General features: G+C 43.5%; 1 protein-coding gene across 1 annotated transcript; it reads right to left on the minus strand.

The window, feature by feature from the left end:
- Window positions 1-5,326: 5,326 nt before the first annotated feature.
- LOC127639448 (SLAM family member 5-like) lies at window positions 5,327-15,225 on the minus strand. Its single transcript, XM_052121502.1, has 4 exons — window positions 15,192-15,225; window positions 10,849-11,178; window positions 5,982-6,257; window positions 5,327-5,484 (listed from the first exon to the last, which is right to left on the minus strand). Exons 1-4 carry the CDS (start codon window positions 15,223-15,225, stop codon window positions 5,327-5,329), a joined length of 798 nt encoding a protein of 265 aa, XP_051977462.1.
- Between the last annotated feature and the right edge of the window lie 6,449 nt (window positions 15,226-21,674).

Here is a 21,674-nt window from a genome sequence, read left to right on the forward strand (position 1 = left end):
ATTTCAGCTTTTATTTTGAAGGGTTAGTAATTTAAAGGCTTTTATTTTTAAGTGTTAATATTTTACGGCTTTTATTTTTAAGTGTTAGTAATTAAAAGGCTTTTATTTTGAAGTGTTAATATTTTACGGCTTTTATTTTGAAGTGTTTTCCGGCCTGTAAGCGGAAGTGCCGGACACACGCGTGTCTGTGATCGGGTTCATTCATTGCAGGAGTTTATCTGAAGTTCAGTGTGCTATAAGCATTATAATTAATCATAATTAAAGTGATTAAAGATCATAATAATTAAAGAGAACAGCTGGAATATTCCTGTGAACGCTCCGGCGTGTATGGAGAGACATTTAGATGCTGTAGATTACAGATTAAACCATCATTATTTATCTAATGTTTCATTTAATGCAGAAATATAAGATAATTTTATATAAACATGATAAAACATTACTGATGATTTTTATCTGCAGCCGCTTTGGAGAAAAGGACGTTTACAGTGGAATATAATGTTTAATATTGCTTTTTAAATACTAATGTTTTAATTACAAATTATATTATTGGCGTACAATTTAAATGAAAGTTTTTTTTTTTTTAAATAACATGAATTTGAGAATGTTTTCATTATTGTTAATATTAATAATATATTTTTTAGTAGTTATTAATTATATTATAATATAGTTTATTTGTGTTAAAAATGCAAACATTTAATTACATAATAATGCTTTTGAATAATATCCCTCAATGAACCTATATTGTGTATTGTGTCATATAGAGAGATTTGCTCTTTATGCAACACTTCTTTATTTTATTAAACAATATATTTGAATTTTATTATATTATAGGCCAATCTGTTTTTCTCTTAATTACTCAAGAGAGACATACAGATAGAACATTAGCCGTTTAAACACTTATATAACATGAGTCCTGCCAGTGTGAAGAAGTGTGTGTGTTTTGGGAGTGTCTGCTGGTGAACCGCTTCAGTCGCGATGAACACGATGACGTGGTGACGGTCAGTGCGGCTGCGCACTGTGAGCTGCAGTATGGTCAGCAGGACAGCAGGGGGCGACAAACACTTCTGTTTTAATTATTAGTCATGATATCTTCAGTAAACTCAGTCTGTTTGTCTGATTGTAGAATTAAAGTGTGGGATCTGAACCAGGAGACTGTGATCAGCTCATATAATGTTGAGAAACGAGTGTCAGAGCTACATGTTAATGTGTGTATGTGAAGTAATGCTCTCTCTCTCTCTCAGCTCACACACACGACCTAGGGGAGGCCCGGGACCGGTTCAGATAATCGTCACTGGTGTTGGCCATGAGTGGGAATATATCTCTCTCTCACACACACACACACACACAGGATGAGAGAACGGGACAGATGTGGAAGGGCAACAATGAGGTGTGAATTTGCAATCTTCTCTCAGTGGGGCGTCTCAGGAAGAGTTACTACTTACAATCCCATCCAGTTCCATGAAGAACATGCTAGAACATCACTGAAGCGGTCTCTGACTGTAGATCAAGTGTTGCTGTTAGTTTTGTTCTACACTGCGAGCATCAATGGGACACGCGGAGAGACCGAATCCCAAATCATTGAACTACTGCTGGTACTATTCGCTCTGACTCACAGCTGGTCTCATCACACCTTTAAATTCCTCAGACATCTGATTGATTATAAAAGTACTGCAAACAAACATGTTCAGAGAAACTTTAATGCATGTAAATCTGTAATTGACACTTTTCACAATTACTGAATCCATAATTATAACATTGATTATTGTTCTGATTAATTGTGCAGTCCTAATTAGAGGTCGACCAATATATCGGTTTCGCCGATTAATCTGCACCGATAATGATTTCTGGAACTTTCGGTTATCTGCAAAAATCCACACCGATAATTTCCCCCGTTGTGTCCCGTTGTGTCCGGTGCTGGAGCGGCTGGGAAGGGCGCGCTGTCGATACAGTTCGATATGTTGAGTTTCTTTACATATTCAAGAGATCTCCCAATTATTCCACACAATAATGTAAAGATATTCTAAACTGATTATGCAAATATCAACACTGTTATCGGATCAGGATCGGACGATACTGAGATTTCCGATATCACAATCGGAAGAGAAAAAGTGGTATTGGTGCATCTCTACTTCAAATGTTGTTTTTTTCATTCAGTATCGATTTTTAAAAACTATCGGCCGATTAATCGGTTATCGGCTTGTCTTCCCAACATAGTTATCGGTATCAGCAAAATCCTATATCGGTCGACCTCTAGTCCTAATGGTGAATGAGAAGAACATCTCCTTTTGTTTCATGAAAGTTACACAAGTTTGACAGAATTTTCTTGTTTGGTCAACTTTTATGACCGACAGGATGAATGAGAGTGTGGACACGACCAAAGATTTGATGTACAGTCTAAAAACTGTTGAAAACTCTCATTTCATCATTCTTACTCCTCTGGAGTTGGAGGGGAGACTTTGGAGAGTGTTTGGAGAGTGTCTGGAGGATGTCAGGTGGATGTCTGGTGGATGTCTGGTGGATGTTTGGAGGATGTTTGGAGAGTGTCTGGAGAGTGTCTGGAGGATGTCAGGTGGATGTCTGGTGGATGTCTGGTGGATGTTTGGAGGATGTTTGGAGGATGTTTGGAGAGTGTCTGGAGGATGTCTGGTGGATGTCTGGTGGATGTCTGGTGGATGTTTGGAGGATGTTTGGAGAGTGTCTGGAGAGTGTCTGGAGAGTGTCTGGAGGATGTCAGGTGGATGTCTGGTGGATGTCTGGTGGATGTTTGGAGGATGTTTGGAGAGTGTCTGGAGGATGTCTGGAGGATGTCTGGAGGATGTCTGGTGGATGTCTGGTGGATGTTTGGAGGATGTTTGGAGGATGTTTGGAGAGTGTCTGGAGGATGTCTGGTGGATGTCTGGTGGATGTTTGGAGGATGTTTGGAGAGTGTCTGGAGGATGTCAGGTGGATGTCTGGTGGATGTCTGGTGGATGTCTGGAGGATGTTTGGAGAGTGTCTGGAGAGTGTCTGGAGAGTGTCTGGAGGATGTCAGGTGGATGTCTGGTGGATGTCTGGTGGATGTCTGGTGGATGTTTGGAGGATGTTTGGAGAGTGTCTGGAGGATGTCTGGTGGATGTCTGGTGGATGTCTGGTGGATGTTTGGAGGATGTTTGGAGGATGTTTGGAGAGTGTCTGGAGAGTGTCTGGAGGATGTTTGGAGGATGTCTGGAGGATGTCTGGAGGATGTCTGGTGGATGTCTGGAGGATGTCAGGTGGATGTCTGGTGGATGTCTGGTGGATGTCTGGTGGATGTTTGGAGGATGTTTGGAGAGTGTCTGGTGGATGTCTGGTGGATGTCTGGAGGATGTTTGGAGAGTGTCTGGAGAGTGTCTGGAGAGTGTCTGGAGGATGTCAGGTGGATGTCTGGTGGATGTCTGGTGGATGTTTGGAGGATGTTTGGAGAGTGTCTGGAGGATGTCAGGTGGATGTCTGGAGGATGTCTGGTGGATGTCTGGTGGATGTCTGGTGGATGTTTGGAGGATGTTTGGAGAGTGTCTGGAGGATGTCAGGTGGATGTCTGGAGGATGTCTGGTGGATGTCTGGAGGATGTCTGGTGGATGTCTGGTGGATGTCTGGAGGATGTCTGGAGGATGTCTGGTGGATGTCTGGAGGATGTCTGGAGGATGTCTGGAGGAGTGTGGACACGACCAAAGATTTGATGTAGAGTCTAAAAACTGTTGAAAACTCTCATTTCATCATTCTTACTCCTCTGGAGTTGGAGGGGAGACTTTGGAGGATGTTTGGAGGATGTTTGGAGGGTGTTTGGAGGATGTCAGGAGGATGTCTGGTGGATGTCTGGAGGATGTTTGGTGGATGTCTGCAGGATGTCTGGTGGATGTCTGGAGGATGTTTGGAGGATGTCTGGAGGATGTCTGGAGGATGTCTGGTGGATGTCTGGAGGATGTCTGGAATATGTTTGGAGCATGTCTGGAGGATGTCTGGTGGATGTCTGGTGGATGTCTGGTGGATGTCTGGAGGATGTTTGGAGGATGTCTGGAGGATGTCTGGAGGACGTCTGGTGGATGTCTGGTGGATGTCTGGAGGATGTCAGGAGGATGTCTGGAGGATGTCTGGAGGATGTCTGGTGGATGTCTGGAGGATGTTTGGAGAATGTCAGGAGGATGTTTGGTGGATGTTTGAGAATGTCTGGAGGATGTCTGGTGGATGTCTGGAGGATGTCTGTGGATGTCTGGTGGATGTTTGGAGGATGTCTGGTGGATGTCTGGTGGATGTCTGGAGGATGTCTGGAGGATGTCTGGAGGATGTCTGGAGGATGTCTGGAGGATTTTTGGAGGATGTCTGGAGGATGTCTGGTGGATGTCTGGAGGATGTCTGGAGGATGTCTGGAGGATGTTTGGAGGATGTCTGGAGGATGTCTGGTGGATGTCTGGAGGATGTTTGGAGGATGTCTGGTGGATGTCTGGAGGATGTTTGGAGGATGTCTGGTGGATGTCTGGTGGATGTCTGGTGGATGTCTGGTGGATGTCTGGAGGATGTTTGGAGGATGTCTGCAGGATGTCTGGTGGATGTCTGGTGGATGTCTGGTGGATGTTTGGAGGATGTTTGGAGGATGTCTGGAGGATGTCTGGTGGATGTCTGGTGGATGTCTGGAGGATGTTTGGAGGATGTCTGGTGGATGTCTGGAGGATGTTTGGAGGATGTCTGGTGGATGTCTGGAGGATGTCTGGTGGATGTCTGGTGGATGTCTGGAGGATGTTTGGAGGATGTCTGGTGGATGTCTGGAGGATGTCTGGTGGATGTCTGGAGGATGTCTGGAGGATGTTTGGAGGATGTCTGCAGGATGTCTGGTGGATGTCTGGTGGATGTCTGGTGGATGTTTGGAGGATGTTTGGAGGATGTCTGGAGGATGTCTGGTGGATGTCTGGTGGATGTCTGGAGGATGTTTGGAGGATGTCTGGTGGATGTCTGGAGGATGTCTGGTGGATGTCTGGTGGATGTCTGGAGGATGTTTGGAGGATGTTTGGAGTGTGTCTGCAGGAGGTCTGGAGGATGTTTGGAGGATGTCAGGAGGATGTTTGGAGGATGTTTGGGGGGGGGGGGTCTGGAGGATGTCTGGAGGGTGTTTGAAGGATGTCTGGAGAGTGTCTGAAGGATGTCTGGAGGATGTTTGAGAATGTCAGGAGGATGTCTGGAGGGGGTCTGGTGGATGTCTGGTGGATATTTGGAGATGGAAGAGGAAATTGCTGACATGCTCTGAATGGATCCAGATGTTCAAGAACTTCTCCCTCTAGCGTCCTGATGATTGAATATCATATTCATAAGTTATTTACTTGAGTGATGATGTCTGCTCTCTCATCTTCTGTCCAACACTTTTAGATCTGATGTCATAAACCAGCACAGCAACAGTAGCCATGGCCACCAGACCAGAGATGACCAATCGGATCACAGCTTCAGTGAAACCACAACCACAACCACGGATGTAGTCTTTTGAGAAAAGAAATTAGCCATGAGAAATCTGTTCAGAAGACTCTGTTAGTTGCTCAGGGACATGTTTAACAAACTATCAGCTTAGAGAAAAATGCATTATTATGTGTCACTGGGGTTTGACCTACACTGCGGCCAAAAGATTGGAATAATGTGGCACAGCAGCACTTCAGGCTTGACGGGACCCAGTTTGATGAGCTGCTCGTGTCGCCGGAAGTCGCTGTGCTCTCATTGAAAATGAATGGGATGATGTCGCCGGAGGTGTGAACGCAGCTTAAGACTTTTAAGGACCTGCGGAAACCTTGTTTCCATAAGAGCACAAATGTACATTATTCCAAACTTTTGGCCACCAGTGTATAAATATATAAATATATATGAATTTTTCACAATCATTTTCATTCAGAGTGTGAAACAGATTCACTGAACATGAAATGAGTGATCGACATGATGATGAATGAATCTACAGTAAATAAACATTAATATCAGCGCTGATGTACCTGAACACGGCTGACAGACTTCAGTGATGTTGAGATGTTTAGTCTGGTTTCTGATGGGATTGTTGATCACACAGCTGTAGGTGTTGTTGTCCTGATATTCCACCTCCAGAGAGAGACTTCTGTTGAGATCAGACACACTGATGGAGGACAATAAACTGTTTCCTTTGTACCAGGAGAGAGTCACCTGTGTCACATTCTCTACTGAACACACCAACACACATTTAGAGCTTGAAGAACATTGAGAAGAGTCTCTGATGATCACAGGAACCGGCAGAGCTGGAAAATATGAGAAATATACACACACATTGATCTCCATTAATCTCATTTGTGGACTGATTTATTTTCAGTGTTTATTATGACGGTGATTAATGTGTAAAAAAAAACATTCCACTAAAACATTTGAGTTATAAACTTTAGACAAGATATCTATATTTGTAACACTCTGAAATCTGTCACTATGTTTTAGTAGATGTGATGTTATACACAAACCAGACACTAGAGGGCGACATACAAGTTTAGAGCAGTAGAAGCATATAGAAATAAAGAGGTGTAGAAGAAGAGAGAGGTGAGGAAACAAAGGTAATCCATGTTCTCCTGAAATCATATGTTGAAGAATATAAATTCTCATGGTCAAACTTAAGTTGGGATTTATTTATGTATTTAGTATCTTGAGGAATAGTGTTATACTGTATATGGACATTACATGGGACTATATCTGAGGATGTGCTGCGTCTGCCCCTACTTATATTGTTTAAGATGTCAGCCACCTCCGTGATTGTGAATAATCATATTCTTCCCTACAAGACTACTGAAAAACACTGACTGTATCATCTGAAAACACTCATATTCGACAAGATGTGAATTGTAACAAAAATAAACATGTATACAAACTGAAAGAGTTTATTCAGTGATTTTACTGTATGTAAATAATGACATGTCCCCTTTATTTCTGAAAAGTATATGAACGTGAGAACGGTTATAATATAATATATATATATATATATATATTTAACATCTGATAATTTTCATCTCATCAATTGATGCTGATCATTTCACTTTTATCAGCAGTTGTAAACACTGGTTATATGTAAACTTTCTGCTCAATGTCACTGTTAACTACATTTCCATGTTGCTAAAACCAGTTGTTGCTGTCAAAAATAAAGTTGGTTGATTGAATAATGCAATAAACACAAAATATAATTTTAAAGTAGAATTGTTACAAATTATTCTTTACAGTATATAAGATATCCTAAAGAATGAGGATTAATGTCAAACTGAAGTTGAACTGATAATCCATTGGTGTAATTACATTTAAAGTGAACATTTGCCCTATATTATAGTAACTCAATATTTGATTTATTATATGTATGTTCCTTTTCATTGTGTTGGATGTTGGTAATATTAGTTCCGCTTTCACTTGTTTCCGCGGGGAGTGTAATAAGTGCGACACACTCTCTCGTGAGAGGTAAACAAATGAAGGAGACTGAAGAGATGTTTCTGGACTCTGCAGGTGTTTCTGTTAATGCTGTTTGCTCAGCAATCATTTAATAAAGATGTTTGAATTATACCCATCTTGTATTCTGTGTTATTATTATGATATCTGTGTCTTGCGGAGACTGAGATGCTGCTACCGCAGATAATAATAATAAACGCTTCACGCAGGATGCGCCAGTTTAGTGTAAATAAAGCGTTTAGTGCACGTAAACAAACGGAACCGAACTCACTTCTGTTACTGTAAGCATGAGAGAGAGAGTTGTGGAGCACAGAACCGCTCTGAAAACACTGTAATAATGCTCTAATTTAATATAGACCGGACAGAGCAGCACAAATACACTGTGAAGGGAACAGAATATTTATTTATTTAAAATTGTTTGTTGTTGTTTGTCCTTGATAAACGGTGCTTTGAGCTCGATGCAATAATCCGTGTAACACAGAGGAGAAAAACGTGTAGGGGAAAGTGGGGTGAGTTGTGCCAGTTTTTACTCAAAGTGACTTTAAAGTGAGGCCATGACAGTAATGCCTTCAACTTAAGGATGCACATCTATTTCAGGATGTTGTGCATCCCTGAGAACAATAACTTTGGATCTGAAATAAATTGTTTCAGAAATATAGCTTTTGGGGAAAAAAATGGTCTCGTGGCACAACTTGCCCCTGGAGAGGGGTAAGTTGTGCCTTTGGGGGAATACATTGGGGTAAATTGTGCCAGTGATTTCTCAAGTAAAACAGAACATTTTAATGTTATGAACTGTAATGCTATATGAAAGCAAGACAAATTCAATACAAAATTACTCATTTAAGGTTTATTTAGACATTGTCACCCTATTAAACTGTTGGAATAAGTCATATTTTGTAGTTTTTTGGAAAACACTTAAATAAACAATAGCCTATATGATAGTTGTGAATCATTTCAGGCAAAAAGGCTTTGGCAATAGATGCCTGTTGACATACATAGAACGTTGTCTGTCAATTATGTAACATATAAGAATAAAGTGACTAGGCTAATTTCTAAACAACCTATTGTGACTTAGGCCTCTTAAAAACTCAATAAAACTTCTCATTAATAACATAGTGCAAACTCAAAACTGAAATTAGTGTTAGCTAAATTAAACAAATGGCAGGTAGGCCTAAGTAAAACACTGATGAGGCATGCCCATCTCCTCACTTCTCCAGATTATCCCCAGTGAGTATGTAGGTCTAGGTGGTCTGGATCTGGCCTACTACTTAACATCCCACTTGCCAATGCTGCAGGGAAATATAAACTTCTGCTCCCTTCTGGCTGTACCACCATGTTTTTGGGGTGTGGGTAATTTCTTGAGCACATCATCTCTAGGGATGACTCCTTCATAATTTTCTTTAAATGTAAAGATGGGCTTTCCATCCACAGACTTCTTACAACTTTGCCTTAGAAACTTTGCGCTGATGTCTGCACCCTCAAACTTCTCCACCAATCTAACGTAGTTATAGGATTTGGTTTTACCAGCAAAGCTCACAATGACAAAGTCACCAGAAGACAGATCCTTGTCACCATCACCATCATCATTCTGGACATCTGAACTATCATAATCAGTGGTGTCGTTAAGTGGAATGGAGATGTCACTCTCTTCTGAGCTACTTTTGACTGTCACTTTCTTTTTGGGTTTGGTTGGTTTGGACATTTTCAGAGCCCCTCTCTTCTTATTTTCATTCATTTTTCTGTTTTTCAGCCCTTTTATTTTCTCTGTTGTGTGTGTTCTCCAGGTCATCTTCTGCTTCATCGTCAGTGGTGTTATCAAGTGAAAGGCCCATGGTGCTTTCTTCTGAGCTACTGAGCCTTTCATTCTTTTTTCTTTTTCTTTTCCTTTTCAACCTTTTTATCTTGTTTTTCTTTGTGTACCTTTTCCAGCTCCATCTTCTCAGGTGTGTCAGTCACGATTCTTGTTTTTACTTTCTTTCTCATCATTCTGGGCCTTCTTGCTGTGGCTTTTGGCAAGGAGCACTTGATGAGTGCTCAGGATTTGGTTCCGGAAGAGTGCAGGTGGCTCCCCTGAGTCTGGACCTGCTTCAAGACCTGTGGCATGGGTTAGCTCCTCATGTGATGGTCCAGGCGGGTCAGCAGCAGCACTGGTGGAGGGCTCTTCTGGGTTTGCCCTGTCTGTTACCACTGATGGGGCATAATCTTCATCTGGGAAGATATCCTTGTTGTATGGGTAAATAATCATAAGTGGGGGTGAGTTGTGCCACTGGCACAACTTAACCCAGGCCCTTTGGCACAAATCACCCCAGACCCACAAGTTTGAAAAACTAGCATGATCCAGCAGTTAAGAGCTAACATCATGCTAACTCTATAGACTCATTGTGTAGCCTGCTAAAGCACTAAAACATGTGTAAAATGTTTTCAAACTTTTCTATAATTGTTCAGATGCTACAATCAAAAAACCTTAATCATAGAAATTTTACTTTGAAAGGAAAAAAACAGTTTTTTGAGCTAAAATGTGCTTACCTCTCATGTCATGTGTCTTTCTTCTTTGGAGGATGAGTAAAATGGATGGCTTTTCAAAATTATGTGGTCACATGACCAATTTCTTCTATGGTTTTCCAGAAACAAGGGGTGGATCTACTTCCCCCCTGGCACAAATCACCCCACTCTCCCCTACATGATGGAAAATGTCCGCAGTTTAATCGAGATAAAATAGAAATCTGATGCAGGTGGAATATGTGCGCAGTTGAATCGCGATAAGAGAATAATGTGATGGAAAACTCGATGCACGCTTAAAAATGTCAGATGTGAAGGATTAAAGGCTGAAAACAGATATTTAAGCGATGCTAAAACTAGCAGGCTACAAACACAGACTCGAGCTAGCGCCAGCAGCAACAGGTAAAATACACACAGATGAAACAGGAGAAAAGAGGAAAAACCTGAAACATGATAAAATAATAAAGGATAAAACGATGAACGTAAGAGAATAAGAATAAACAATGCTAAACAAACACTCGTGCCTCATATCACTCCAGTATATCATGTTATTGAACATGTGATGATGCCGCAGATGCTTTTGTGACACAGAAATGATGAACATAACAAGTCATTTATCAAACAAGAGCAACAACATCTGCAGTTTTACACCGATACGATCTGAGAATAGATTTAATCAAGAAGAAATTACAGACATCAAATGTAGAAAAGTAAATATAGAGGAAAGAAACGTTGTTTTATAGTTATTATACTGTCAGATAAATGACATAATACACGATCATTAGAAAGAAAATAATAATCTGACTGAATCTATTAATATCATTTCAAATATATGAATCAGTCTGAAATATCTTTATAGATTCTGAAAATGATTATTAATATAATGATGAAGACAGACGACACTGTAACACTCACCAGAAACTGTGACACTGAAATAATTTCTTGTTAGCTCATATCCTGTAATGATGTTTAGTTGATAAAGTCCAGTGTGTTCAGTTGTGATGTCTGTGATGGTGAGATCTCCAGTCTGATTGTTCAGATGCAGTCGACCTCTGAATCTCCCACCAAGAACATCATCAGATGTAGAGACTCCGAACATTCTCATGATTGTAGCGATGTGAATGTGTTCAGATTCAGATTCAAACCACCAGTCGATAAAATCATCATCTTGTATTTGAGTAAGATCAGTGTGTAAAGTGACAGAATCTCCCTCCATCACTGACACTGACTCAACACCAAACACACCTGCACAACAAACAATGTGAACTTGAACTTTTATTTTGATCTTTGAAAGACGTTTTGCACACATTAAATGAGGAATAACTTGTAGTCAATGAAGTGTTGAAACAGATTCATGAAAACTGATAAATGAATAAGATGTTCAATAGTTCTCCACTGAAATAACAGCAAATACAAACAGAAATATTTGTGTAATGATACTGACTGAAAGTAAAATGAGTCTGATGATATGATGTCTTCAAAACGTTACATTTAATACAATCATTTATTGATGATATAAAGTGTTATTTACACAGATCAACTGAATATTTCTCAGAAAAACAGCAAACAATGATGTTGATAGTCCTTTACAATAAACTGTCAATAAATAAGAAAGAAAGTTGACTTACCGACCACATGCCACAAGAACAAACACAATAAAAGCCATGTGTGAAACATTATTCATTGAAATAACTCAACACAAGTCTGAAATCACCAGATATTTCAACTAAACTATCTTGAGTGACGACAACTGGAGGAGGGGAGAGTTTATAAAGTTCTGTCGAGAGAGAGAGAGAGAGAGGAAGAGAGTGAGAGAGAAGAATTACTAATACTACTACTACTATACTAATGCATGCTGGGCCGAACTAGGTGGATACCCCCTTATTATACATATTGAAAAACCATCCCTCAAATTTTCCCCAAACACACTGCAACATGAAAACCCCAAAACACACTGCAACACATATTATGGCATTTAAAATGTTCCTAATATTGTTTTGGGAGTCCCCAACAACAGTTTTACATGCATGCAATGACAAAAAACACTTTTGTTGTCTTATAATATGCATTTATGTTTACCTGATTTGCTCACCGACTCCCAAATGATTCATTCAACGACTCATTTTTCCAAACCCCTCCTTTGCGTGACGCTAATCTGCGGTGATTGGTCAGATGACCCAGTCAGTTGTGATTGGTATACTCTGTGCAGAGATTGTCGGAAACGGAACGCCCATCACCGCTTTGTAGTAAAAAAATCTAAATCAGAGAAGGAATTTGAGTTAATTTATGTTAGCGATCATAGCCCAAAGTTCGGTGGTAAACACCCAATCAGTTATTGTTTGCGTTAGCCCAACGCATAAACATATTGATAAAGCTGCATTACTACAAGTTATTGCTCTATTCTTTATGACAACTCCAATAACATCGCCAAACATTTCACATATTTCAAAAACATTGACATTGGAGACCTAGAAGCTGCGCTGAGCGTAACTTACACAACACACACAAATACTTATTAACATGCTAAAAAACACATAAAATCAACAATTATTAATAATACTTACAGGTTGTGATTCGGAGGAGGAAGCTGATCCAAATAAACTTGGTACTGAACCTTCCTTCAGTATCAACCGCTCGCTGAATCCACACTTGAAAGCGCTCATGTTCGTAAAGCAATCGTCATTAAAACGAGGCGAACACAGCACAAGGTTCGGGCTATACTTGTGTGGTATAGTTGTAAATATAAACTCTAGCCACTGATTCTTCACATGCTCGTCCCTGGGCAGTGAAAAAAACAGCGTCTTGTTGTCGACATGATGTTTTCAAGTTTTCCCTGGTGTCTGCGTGCGCAATGAGTGGGCGCGGCCAATTTGATAATTTTTCGTCTTGACGTCACAACGAAAAGGAAAATGACTCATTGGAAAATCGATTCATTACAGTGACTCAGAGTCGACTCCTACTTTTGAGAGACAATAACTTTTTTTACGGTGAACTTTCATATATAAAACTTTGCAGGATGTTTTTTTCACTTAAATCTATGTTACACACTACATGAAAGGTCATTTTCAAAATTCCATAATAGGTGCCCTTTAAAACCCAAGAGCTGAAGCCTAAAACCAGAAAACTCACAAACCCACTAACAACTAACAAACACCAGTTTCAGACCAGCACTGCTGAACTAAACCAGATCGCAATAAACCAAATCAGAAAAGAAAGCAAAAATTCATATTTGGACCATTGGGAAAATGACAGTAAAAACCAAAGCAAACTGGAATGTTATCGGGCCCTAAACAGAACATATAATCTGGCAGAATATCTGCACACTGTTAGAGATCCAAAACAGAGATGGATCCTCCCCAAATACAGACTCAGTGATCACAGACTGAACATAGAAAAAAGCTGACACAGACAAACATGAACGAGTCTCTCTGTGACACGGGTTGAGGTCGAGACAGAGACACGGACAGAGAGAGAGAGACAGACAGACAGACAGACAGACAGAGTCTGTGCTCACTGTGACACGGGTGAGGTCGACACAGAGAAACACTTTCTCCTTCACTGTGAGAAATTTACAGAGTTGAGAGAGAGATACCTCCACAAACTCTCAAACCTCATGCCACAGTTTTCCAGTTCAGCAGAAACAGATCAGATGCTGGTGTTACTGTGGGAGTTCAGATCAGATGCTGGTGTTACTGGGGGAGAGCTGGTGTGTACCATCCGCAGACGGATGGCCTAGCCCTAGTGGAATGATTTAATAAAAAGCTCAAAAGTATGATTCGTAAGTTCGTACACGAAGACGCTAGAAATTGGGATAGATGGCTTGACCCCCTGTTATTCGCAGTACGAGAGGTCCCGCAAGCCTCCACGGGATTTTCCCCGTTTGAGCTGCTGTATGGGCGGTTTGCTTGACGTCATCCGCGAAGCTTGGGAGGAGGGACCTTCGAATAGTAAAAATTGAAATTCAGTACGTTCTTGATCTTCGAGCATAACTCCACACACTGGGGCAATTAACACAGGAGAATTTGCTCCAAGCTCAAGAGCGCCAACGCCGGCTGTATGATCGGGGTACTCAGCTTTTTTTTTTGCACCGGGAGATAAGGTACTTGTATTGGTCCCAACATCGAGCTCTAAATTACTCGCCAAGTGGCAAGGACCCTTTGAGGTCACACAACGAGTGGGGGATCTTGATTATGAGGTTAAACGAACCGATAGATGTGGTGCGCGTCAGATATATCACCTCAACCTCCTAAAACTGTGGAGGGAGGAGGCGGTCCCTGTGACGTTGGCCACGGTAGTTCTGGAGAGGGAGGAGCTCGGACCGGAGGTAAACAAAACCGCAATCTTGACACCCCGGTTGTTTGTGGAGATCACCTCTCACCGTGTCAACTCACAGAGGTTTCCGAATTACAGATGTGTTTTCCCCTCTACCAGGTCGTACGAACATCATCCAGCACCACATCGAGACCGAGCCGGGCATGGTGGTACGTAGCCGCCATTATCGCCTGCCCGAACACATTTCGGGAGGAATTGGATTTGATGCTTGATATGGGCGTAATAGAGGAATCCCACAGTGATTGGTCCAGCCCGGTTGTTCTTGTTCCCAAGAGTGATGGGTCTGTACGGTTCTGTGTGGATTATAGAAAAGTCAATGCGGTGTCTAAATTTGACACGTACCCAATGCCCCGTGTTGATGAATTGCTCGATCAGTTGGGTACTGCTCGGTTTTACTCGACCTTGGATTTAATGAAGGGTTATTGGCAGATCCCCTTGACACCAATTTCCCGTGAGAAAACAGCCTTCTCGACGCCGTTTGGATTACACCAATTCGTGACACTTCCGTTCGGTTTGTTTGGGGCCCCAGCCACGTTTCAGCGCCTCATGAATCGGATCCCAGACCACACACCGCTTACGCCGCTGCCTATCTAGACGATATCATTATTTATAGTAATGATTTGCAGCAGCACATGCAACATCTGAGGGCCGTCCTGAGGTCGCTGCGGTGGGCGGGGCTCACGGCAAACCTCAAGAAGTGCTCGATTGGGCGTGTGGAGGTACGGTATCTGCGGTTCCACTTGGGTCATGGCCGGTTGCGGCCCCAAATTGACAAGACCGCGGCGATTGCGACTTGCCCAAGACCTAAGACCAAAAAGGGGGTGAGGCAGTTCCTGGGGCTGGCTGGCTATTATAGGAGGTTTGTGCCTAATTATTCGGATGTCACCAGCCCGCTGACTGACCTAACTAAAAAGGGGGCTCCAGACCTGGTCCAATGGTTGGAGCAGTGCCAACAGGCATTTACGCAGGTTAAAGCCGCACTTTGTGGTGGGCCGCTTTTACATGCACCTAACTTCTCTCTCCCTTTCTTATTGCAGATGGACGCTTCAGACAGAGGGCTGGGGGCCGTACTCTCGCAGGTGGTGGAGGGGGAGGAGCTCCCGGTGTGTGCATTAGACGTAAGCGCTCCTTGAGGGAAACAAAGTACAGCACCGTGGAGAAGGAGTGTCTGGCCATCAAGTGGCCGGTCCTCACGCTCCGATACTACCTGCTGGGGCGGGCCTTCAATCTCTGCTCGGATCACGCCCCACTCCAATGGCTTCACCGCATGAAGGATACTAATGCCCGGATCAACCGTTGGTATCTGGCCCTCCAGCCCTTTAAGTTCAAGGTGGTCCACAGACCGGGGGTGCAGATGGCTGTCACTGATTTCCTCTCCAGAAATGGGGGGGAGTGGTAGGCAGGCCGGATGGCGCACCGGCCTGAGTTGGGCGGTGGGGGTATGTGGCAGCGGGGTGTGGTCAAGCGCCCGTCTGGGAGAGAAAGTGGTAAGGGCGCTTGCACCTGAGCTAAATTATGTCTACCACCTGTCTCTAATTTCAGTGAGCATGGGGAGAGCGGCATAAAAGCAGCCACAGAACCTCCAGTGGGGGAGAGAGAGTCAGGGACAAAGAAAGGCTGTTCTGGAAATGATTATTGACTGTAAGCTGTTTATTGACTGTGAAGCTGAAAAGCTACTGTGATTGTGAAGCCGTAAGGGCTAAAAGTTTATTAATTAAGAGCCTTACCGCTGAAGTGGAAGCCCTGTTTCCTGTGTCGTCCTTCCCTCCGTGGAGAGGTGTGTTACAATAACATAACCAACAACAAGCAAATATAAACATGTATTATTATTAAGAGTAAATTTCATTTACATATAAACATTAAACTGTCTGTTAAAAGTTGAGGTCCAGTGGGATGGAAAATAACACGTTGAAAATGAAAATGAGAAGATAAAGTGACCACAGTCACACTCACTGTCTCAGAAATAAATGTGTGAACTTTAGACACGTCATCCTTCATTTTACTCCACATCCAGATCTACGTTTGATCTTTATCTCTCTCATGATCTACTGCAGCTCATTTTTTATGGATATTTAAGTTAAGGAGTTTCCTGACAGATGGATCTGACAGACATTCTCATGTTTGACCTTTTATCAGATTTCTAATGTTCATCCTACAGATCCAAAACTAGATTCAGAACCGTGTCTTTAGTTCACAGCAGTTCATGGCTCTTTGTTTCCTACAAACCACAATCAAACATGCCAGTTTAACCACAGCTGCTTTCAGTCAACTGACTCAACACATGAGAAGATCCATCAACACGACCGCTGATGAGTTCAACACAACCATCTTAATGGTTTACATGCATAAAACTGTTTTAAATGCACAAATGTATCAAGTAATCTATTGTTTTAACACTGTTCCTGGATGCGGTAGAGTGCTCTCCGCTTCAGACAGCCACAGGCGTTGTCTTGTGTGTCTGGGCAGCGATCACACCGAGGCTGCATTTGTGGATGGTTCATGCTCTCACTGCGAGGGCATGACCATGGCAACGTTGCGGTCACGGCTTGCCTTCAATAGAAAGCAAGCCACTTCAGCCGCCCCCCGCATTGCTCCTTCTTCCCACGGGATTGAGGACCATGCGGCTGGGGCTGGAGGCGATCTGGGGATGGCAGCGGGTGCAGCTCCGCCGGGTATGCCCCCTCGGACCACCCGCCCCCCGGCACACTCGTTGACTCACGTCCGTGCTCGAGGTAAAAGCGGCTCGCCTCACAGCCAGTCTGCCTATCCTCTTGAGCTCGAATTGGATGAGCTTGCCGCTGCATCGAAGGTCGCTGCATCTGACGCTGAGGACTCCCCTGGGCTGCCGACTTCGGGCCAGCATGCCCAGGCTGAGGCTGATGCGCAGATGACCGACATGCTTTCCCGGGCCGCCGCTAGCGTGGGGTTGGATTGGAACCCTCCATCCTCCCCACAGCCATCGCGGTTGGATGACTGGTTCCTGGGGTCCGGGCGCCGCTCTCAGCCTCGCCCCCCCAGTCCCGTTTTTCCCGGAGGTGCATGATGAGCTGATGTCATCGTGGAGAGCACCTCTCTCCACTCGTCACAATGCCACTCGCTCATCCGCTCTCGCTACCCTCGACGGCGGAGCGGCCCACAGGTACACGCCAATTCCCCAGGTGGATAGGGTGGTTGCGCTCCACTTATGCCCCGAAAGCCCTACCACCCTCCAAGCCCTGTGCTCCCCTCCAAGCCCTGTAGGACAACATCCTCGCTCACTGCGAAGGCCTACAGCGCCGCCGGACTTGCCGCTTCCGCCCTGCACGGCATGGCCCTCCTGCAAGTCCACCAGGCCAAGGCGCTCAGAGATCTGCAAGGGGGTAGCCCTGATCCCGATGTGCTGCAGGAACTGCGCTCAGCGACCGACCTCGCCCTTAGAGCCACGAAGGTCACAGCACAGTCACTCGGGCAGGCGATGGCCAGGCTCGTGGTCCAGGAACGTCATTTGTAGTTGAACCTGGTCAAGATGCGTGAAACCGACAAAGCTCGCTTCCTCAACGCCCGTCTCCTAGTTCGGCCTCTTTGGCGACACCATCGAGGACTTTGCCCAGCAGTTCTCCGCGGTGAAGAAACAGATGGAGGCCATATCTCATATCATGCCCCATTGCAAGCCTGCCGCCATGGGCCATGCCCCGTCTGCTCGCCGAGGGCGTCCCCCTGCGGCTAAGTCCCCCTCGCCTCAGACAAAGTCTAACTCCACGTCCTCCTGGGCACTGGCCAGGGGCACCTCCCTGGCTGACATTTGTAGAGCAGCGGGTTGGGTAACACCTAATACCTTCGCGAGATTTTACAATCTCCGGGTTGAGTCAGTATCGTCCCGTGTTCTCTCAGGTCCGAGCCCGTAGAACTCGGTAACAAGCTGATGAACTGGCCGGGTGAATCACTTGCGCCTAGCGCCCTTTCCCTCAGCTGAGGTAAAACCGCGTGCCTTTTTCTCCCAGGAGATCCCATTTCTCAGATCCCTGGATGATTCCAAGCTGCCCTCCGGTCGCTGTAGTGTAGCAACCCCCCCCCTCTGACGAGGTTGGGTCTACCTCCGCGCCATTTCCACATGTCGCCTAAAAACCCATGTGATGTATTCACCACCTTTACCTCCCCTTAAGGGTAGGTGTGACAACTAGTGACAACTTTATGGGGCATTGTGGAAGGGTACGTGCAGCCTGATACAGCTGGTCGCATTTGCACGTGAAAATACCTGCCCGCTCTTGTGTCAGCAGTACACGTACATGGCTCAGGACATGGCATGATTTAATTTGGACCCCTAGTGTTGCTGCTTCGACACAACGTCGTTGTCAGCGACAGATGGGGAGCGTCTAGTTTACGTATGTTACCCCCGTTCCTTGATGGAGGGAACGAGACGTTGTGTCCTCCCTGCCACGTCGCTGAGCCGAGCCACTGTTGTGGCCGGACCATTTTCGGCTCCTCAGAAAAATCCTGAATGAACTCTCGTATTTGCCTGCTTAAATACCTGTATGTCCGGGGGCGGGGTATGCAAAAACTGTCTGCCAACTTCTCATTGGCCTTTTTTCCTAGTTCAGAGGCATATTCGGTGCTCAAGAGAGACCCCTAGTGCCTCTTCTTATTCACAACGTCTTGTTCCCTCCATCGGGGAAAGGGGGTTACATACGTAACCTAGACGATTTTGTTACTAAGTGAGAAACACAAAGTACATGAAAATCAGTTTGACTTGATCTTTTTATTCTAGTGAAGATACATCTTAATGCTACAGCAAATTCTGTTTCTGTTCCAGTATAATAAAACCCTTGTGTACACAGTGATGTCCGTATAAACATGATTTACAGAGTCTGATGTGGAACAACTTGACTGTCCTGAACCCCTTCTGAACACCTTTGAGATGAATGAGAACAACAATGTCAATAGTTTTAAAATGAAATGCTCATCAAGCACAAAAGGGTGTAAGTTCTTCAGTTTCCACAAACATTTTACCATATAAAAGTGTTTTAGCATCACATATTAGTCCGTTATGATCAACTGATGTCATGCACACAATTTAGAACATTTCCTGCAATGAATTTCCTGTAATGTCGTCAGTGCTGCTGGTGTAATGGCATACAGACTGAATGACTCTTCTAATGCTGATCTCACTGCTGTAACTCCTCCTAGTGACTGAAGATGGAAACACATCCGGTTTCTAACAGCTCTCTCACAGTGACTCTGTTTCACAGTGTGAATTTGAGATGTCATTTTATTCACATTTCAAACTTTTGTTCCTTTGATTATTTTAATATATATATTAATGGTCAGGGAGCACACCTGTCATGTATAGGGTTATGGTATTGTTCTCTCTGTATCATGTTTTATTGACCCTTGTCACTGCTGGTGATGAGATAACAGCATTATGACCCCCTCTGCAGGTAACATCAAGTAAGTGTTTGTTAACGGCAGCAGAGCTCAGCGGAAGAGCTCAGACAGGAACTGCAAGCAGGAAGTTCTACAAGTAAATCTACTGGACACCCAATATTGAGTGTGAATTAAAATGTTTGAAGATATTCAGAAATGTATTAAACCAACATCATTGCCAGCTTGCTTTTAAATGTGTTCACTGAACTGATCGTGTTGATTACATGTTCATCTTTACCCTGCAGCTCTAAATTAAAATCATTCAGCAGGTCAGTGAGATCGGTCAGGAACACTAAATCCAATAGCCACTGGTCGTCCTCTAGATGGGCATATTCTGCATGTTTTGAAAGCTTCAGAAAATCTTTGATTTCAGGCAACAACTCTGAGAATCTCACTAAAAATGTACCTCTACTTAAACATCTAACAGGTCTGTGTGTTCTGCACCTGTCTCCTCCAGATGTTCACGGAATAACCTTCTCTGTAAACATCACTTCTGTCATGTTTAAAATGTTATCACACAATACCTGCTGGTGGATTATACGGTGGTAATTATGGATGTTCGGGAAATATTCCCTCTGTTTGCACAATGCAATGAACCCGCTAGTACGGCCCAACATTGCTTATGCGTCTGCAGCCTCAACAAACACTTCAACACAGCAGGGAAAGAACAATGTCATCGTTCTCCCATTGAAGATATTTAGGTGGTCGCACAAGTGATCGACTGTTTAAGACCGCTGAGGCAGATTTAATGATAATCTCATAAACAGATAAAGACTTCTCATCTGCACTTTCTCATGAGTGTAACGATCTCACGATCATGATCTGCTCTTCTCTCCACTTATATTGTGGAGCGCAGACATCAAAACTAATGTGACCAGTTTAAATTCTAGTGAGACTTTTATAGATTAAAGTGTGACGGAGATTGTCAAGTCGAACCTCTCAAACAGCAGCAGCCCCGACATGCCAAACAGCACTGAGGAGGAAAAGAGCAACACTGTGCTCTGCGCCAAAATAAAGGGGGAGAAACAACTTCCTGTGGATTTACATACAGGATGTAGTTTGTATGGAGGATCTGGGGGAGGGCACACCTTTAAGGGGAACACCACATTTCTCATATTTTATTACTTCTTTTTGCTTTTCGTTATGGCTGAGAGGATGAGACCAGTTTACCAGACGCACTGAGACACTTTAAATGATACCAAACATGTTACACTAGTTACATTATTTCTATACATCAGATGAGGTCTTTTGTTCCATTCAGATCTCAGGTGAGTTTGAGGTGATCCTGAGGTGAAGGGGAACGGATGAGGAGGAGGAGGAGAGAACGGGACAGATGTGGAAGGGCAACAATGAGGTGTGAATTTGCAATCTTCTCTCAGTGGGGCGTCTCGGGAAGAGTTACTACTTACAATCCCATCCAGTTCCATGAAGAACATGCTAGAACATCACTGAAGCGGTCTCTTACTGTAGATCAAGTGTTGCTGTTAGTTTTGTTCTACACTGCGAGCATCAATGGGACACGCGGTGAGACAGAATCCCAAATCATTGAAATACTGCTGGTACTATTCGCTCTGACTCACAGCTGGTCTCAGCACACCTTTAAATTCCTCAGACATCTGATTGATTATAAAACTACTGCAAACAAACATGTTCAGAGAAACTTTAATGCAAGTAAAACTGTAATTGACACTTTTCACAATTAGTGAATCCATAATTATAACATTGATTATTGTTCTGATTAATTGTGCAGTCCTAATTAGAGGTCGACCGATATATCGGTTTCGCCGATTAATCAGCATCATTAACGATTTCTGGAACTTTCGGTGATCGGCAAAAATCCACACCGATAATTTCCCCCGTTGTGTCCCGTTGTGTCCGGGTTAAACAGTATATGAGAAACTATCACTGATGCCTCGTGGTGGTTGTTTTACGTATTTTTGCCATTTTTATTTGATAATCATCAAGTGATCGGTGTGTGTGTGTGTGTGTGTGTGTGTGTGTGTGTGAGA

This window comes from Xyrauchen texanus, chromosome 48 (genome assembly GCF_025860055.1).
Source record: "Xyrauchen texanus isolate HMW12.3.18 chromosome 48, RBS_HiC_50CHRs, whole genome shotgun sequence".
NCBI lineage: Eukaryota > Metazoa > Chordata > Actinopteri > Cypriniformes > Catostomidae > Xyrauchen > Xyrauchen texanus.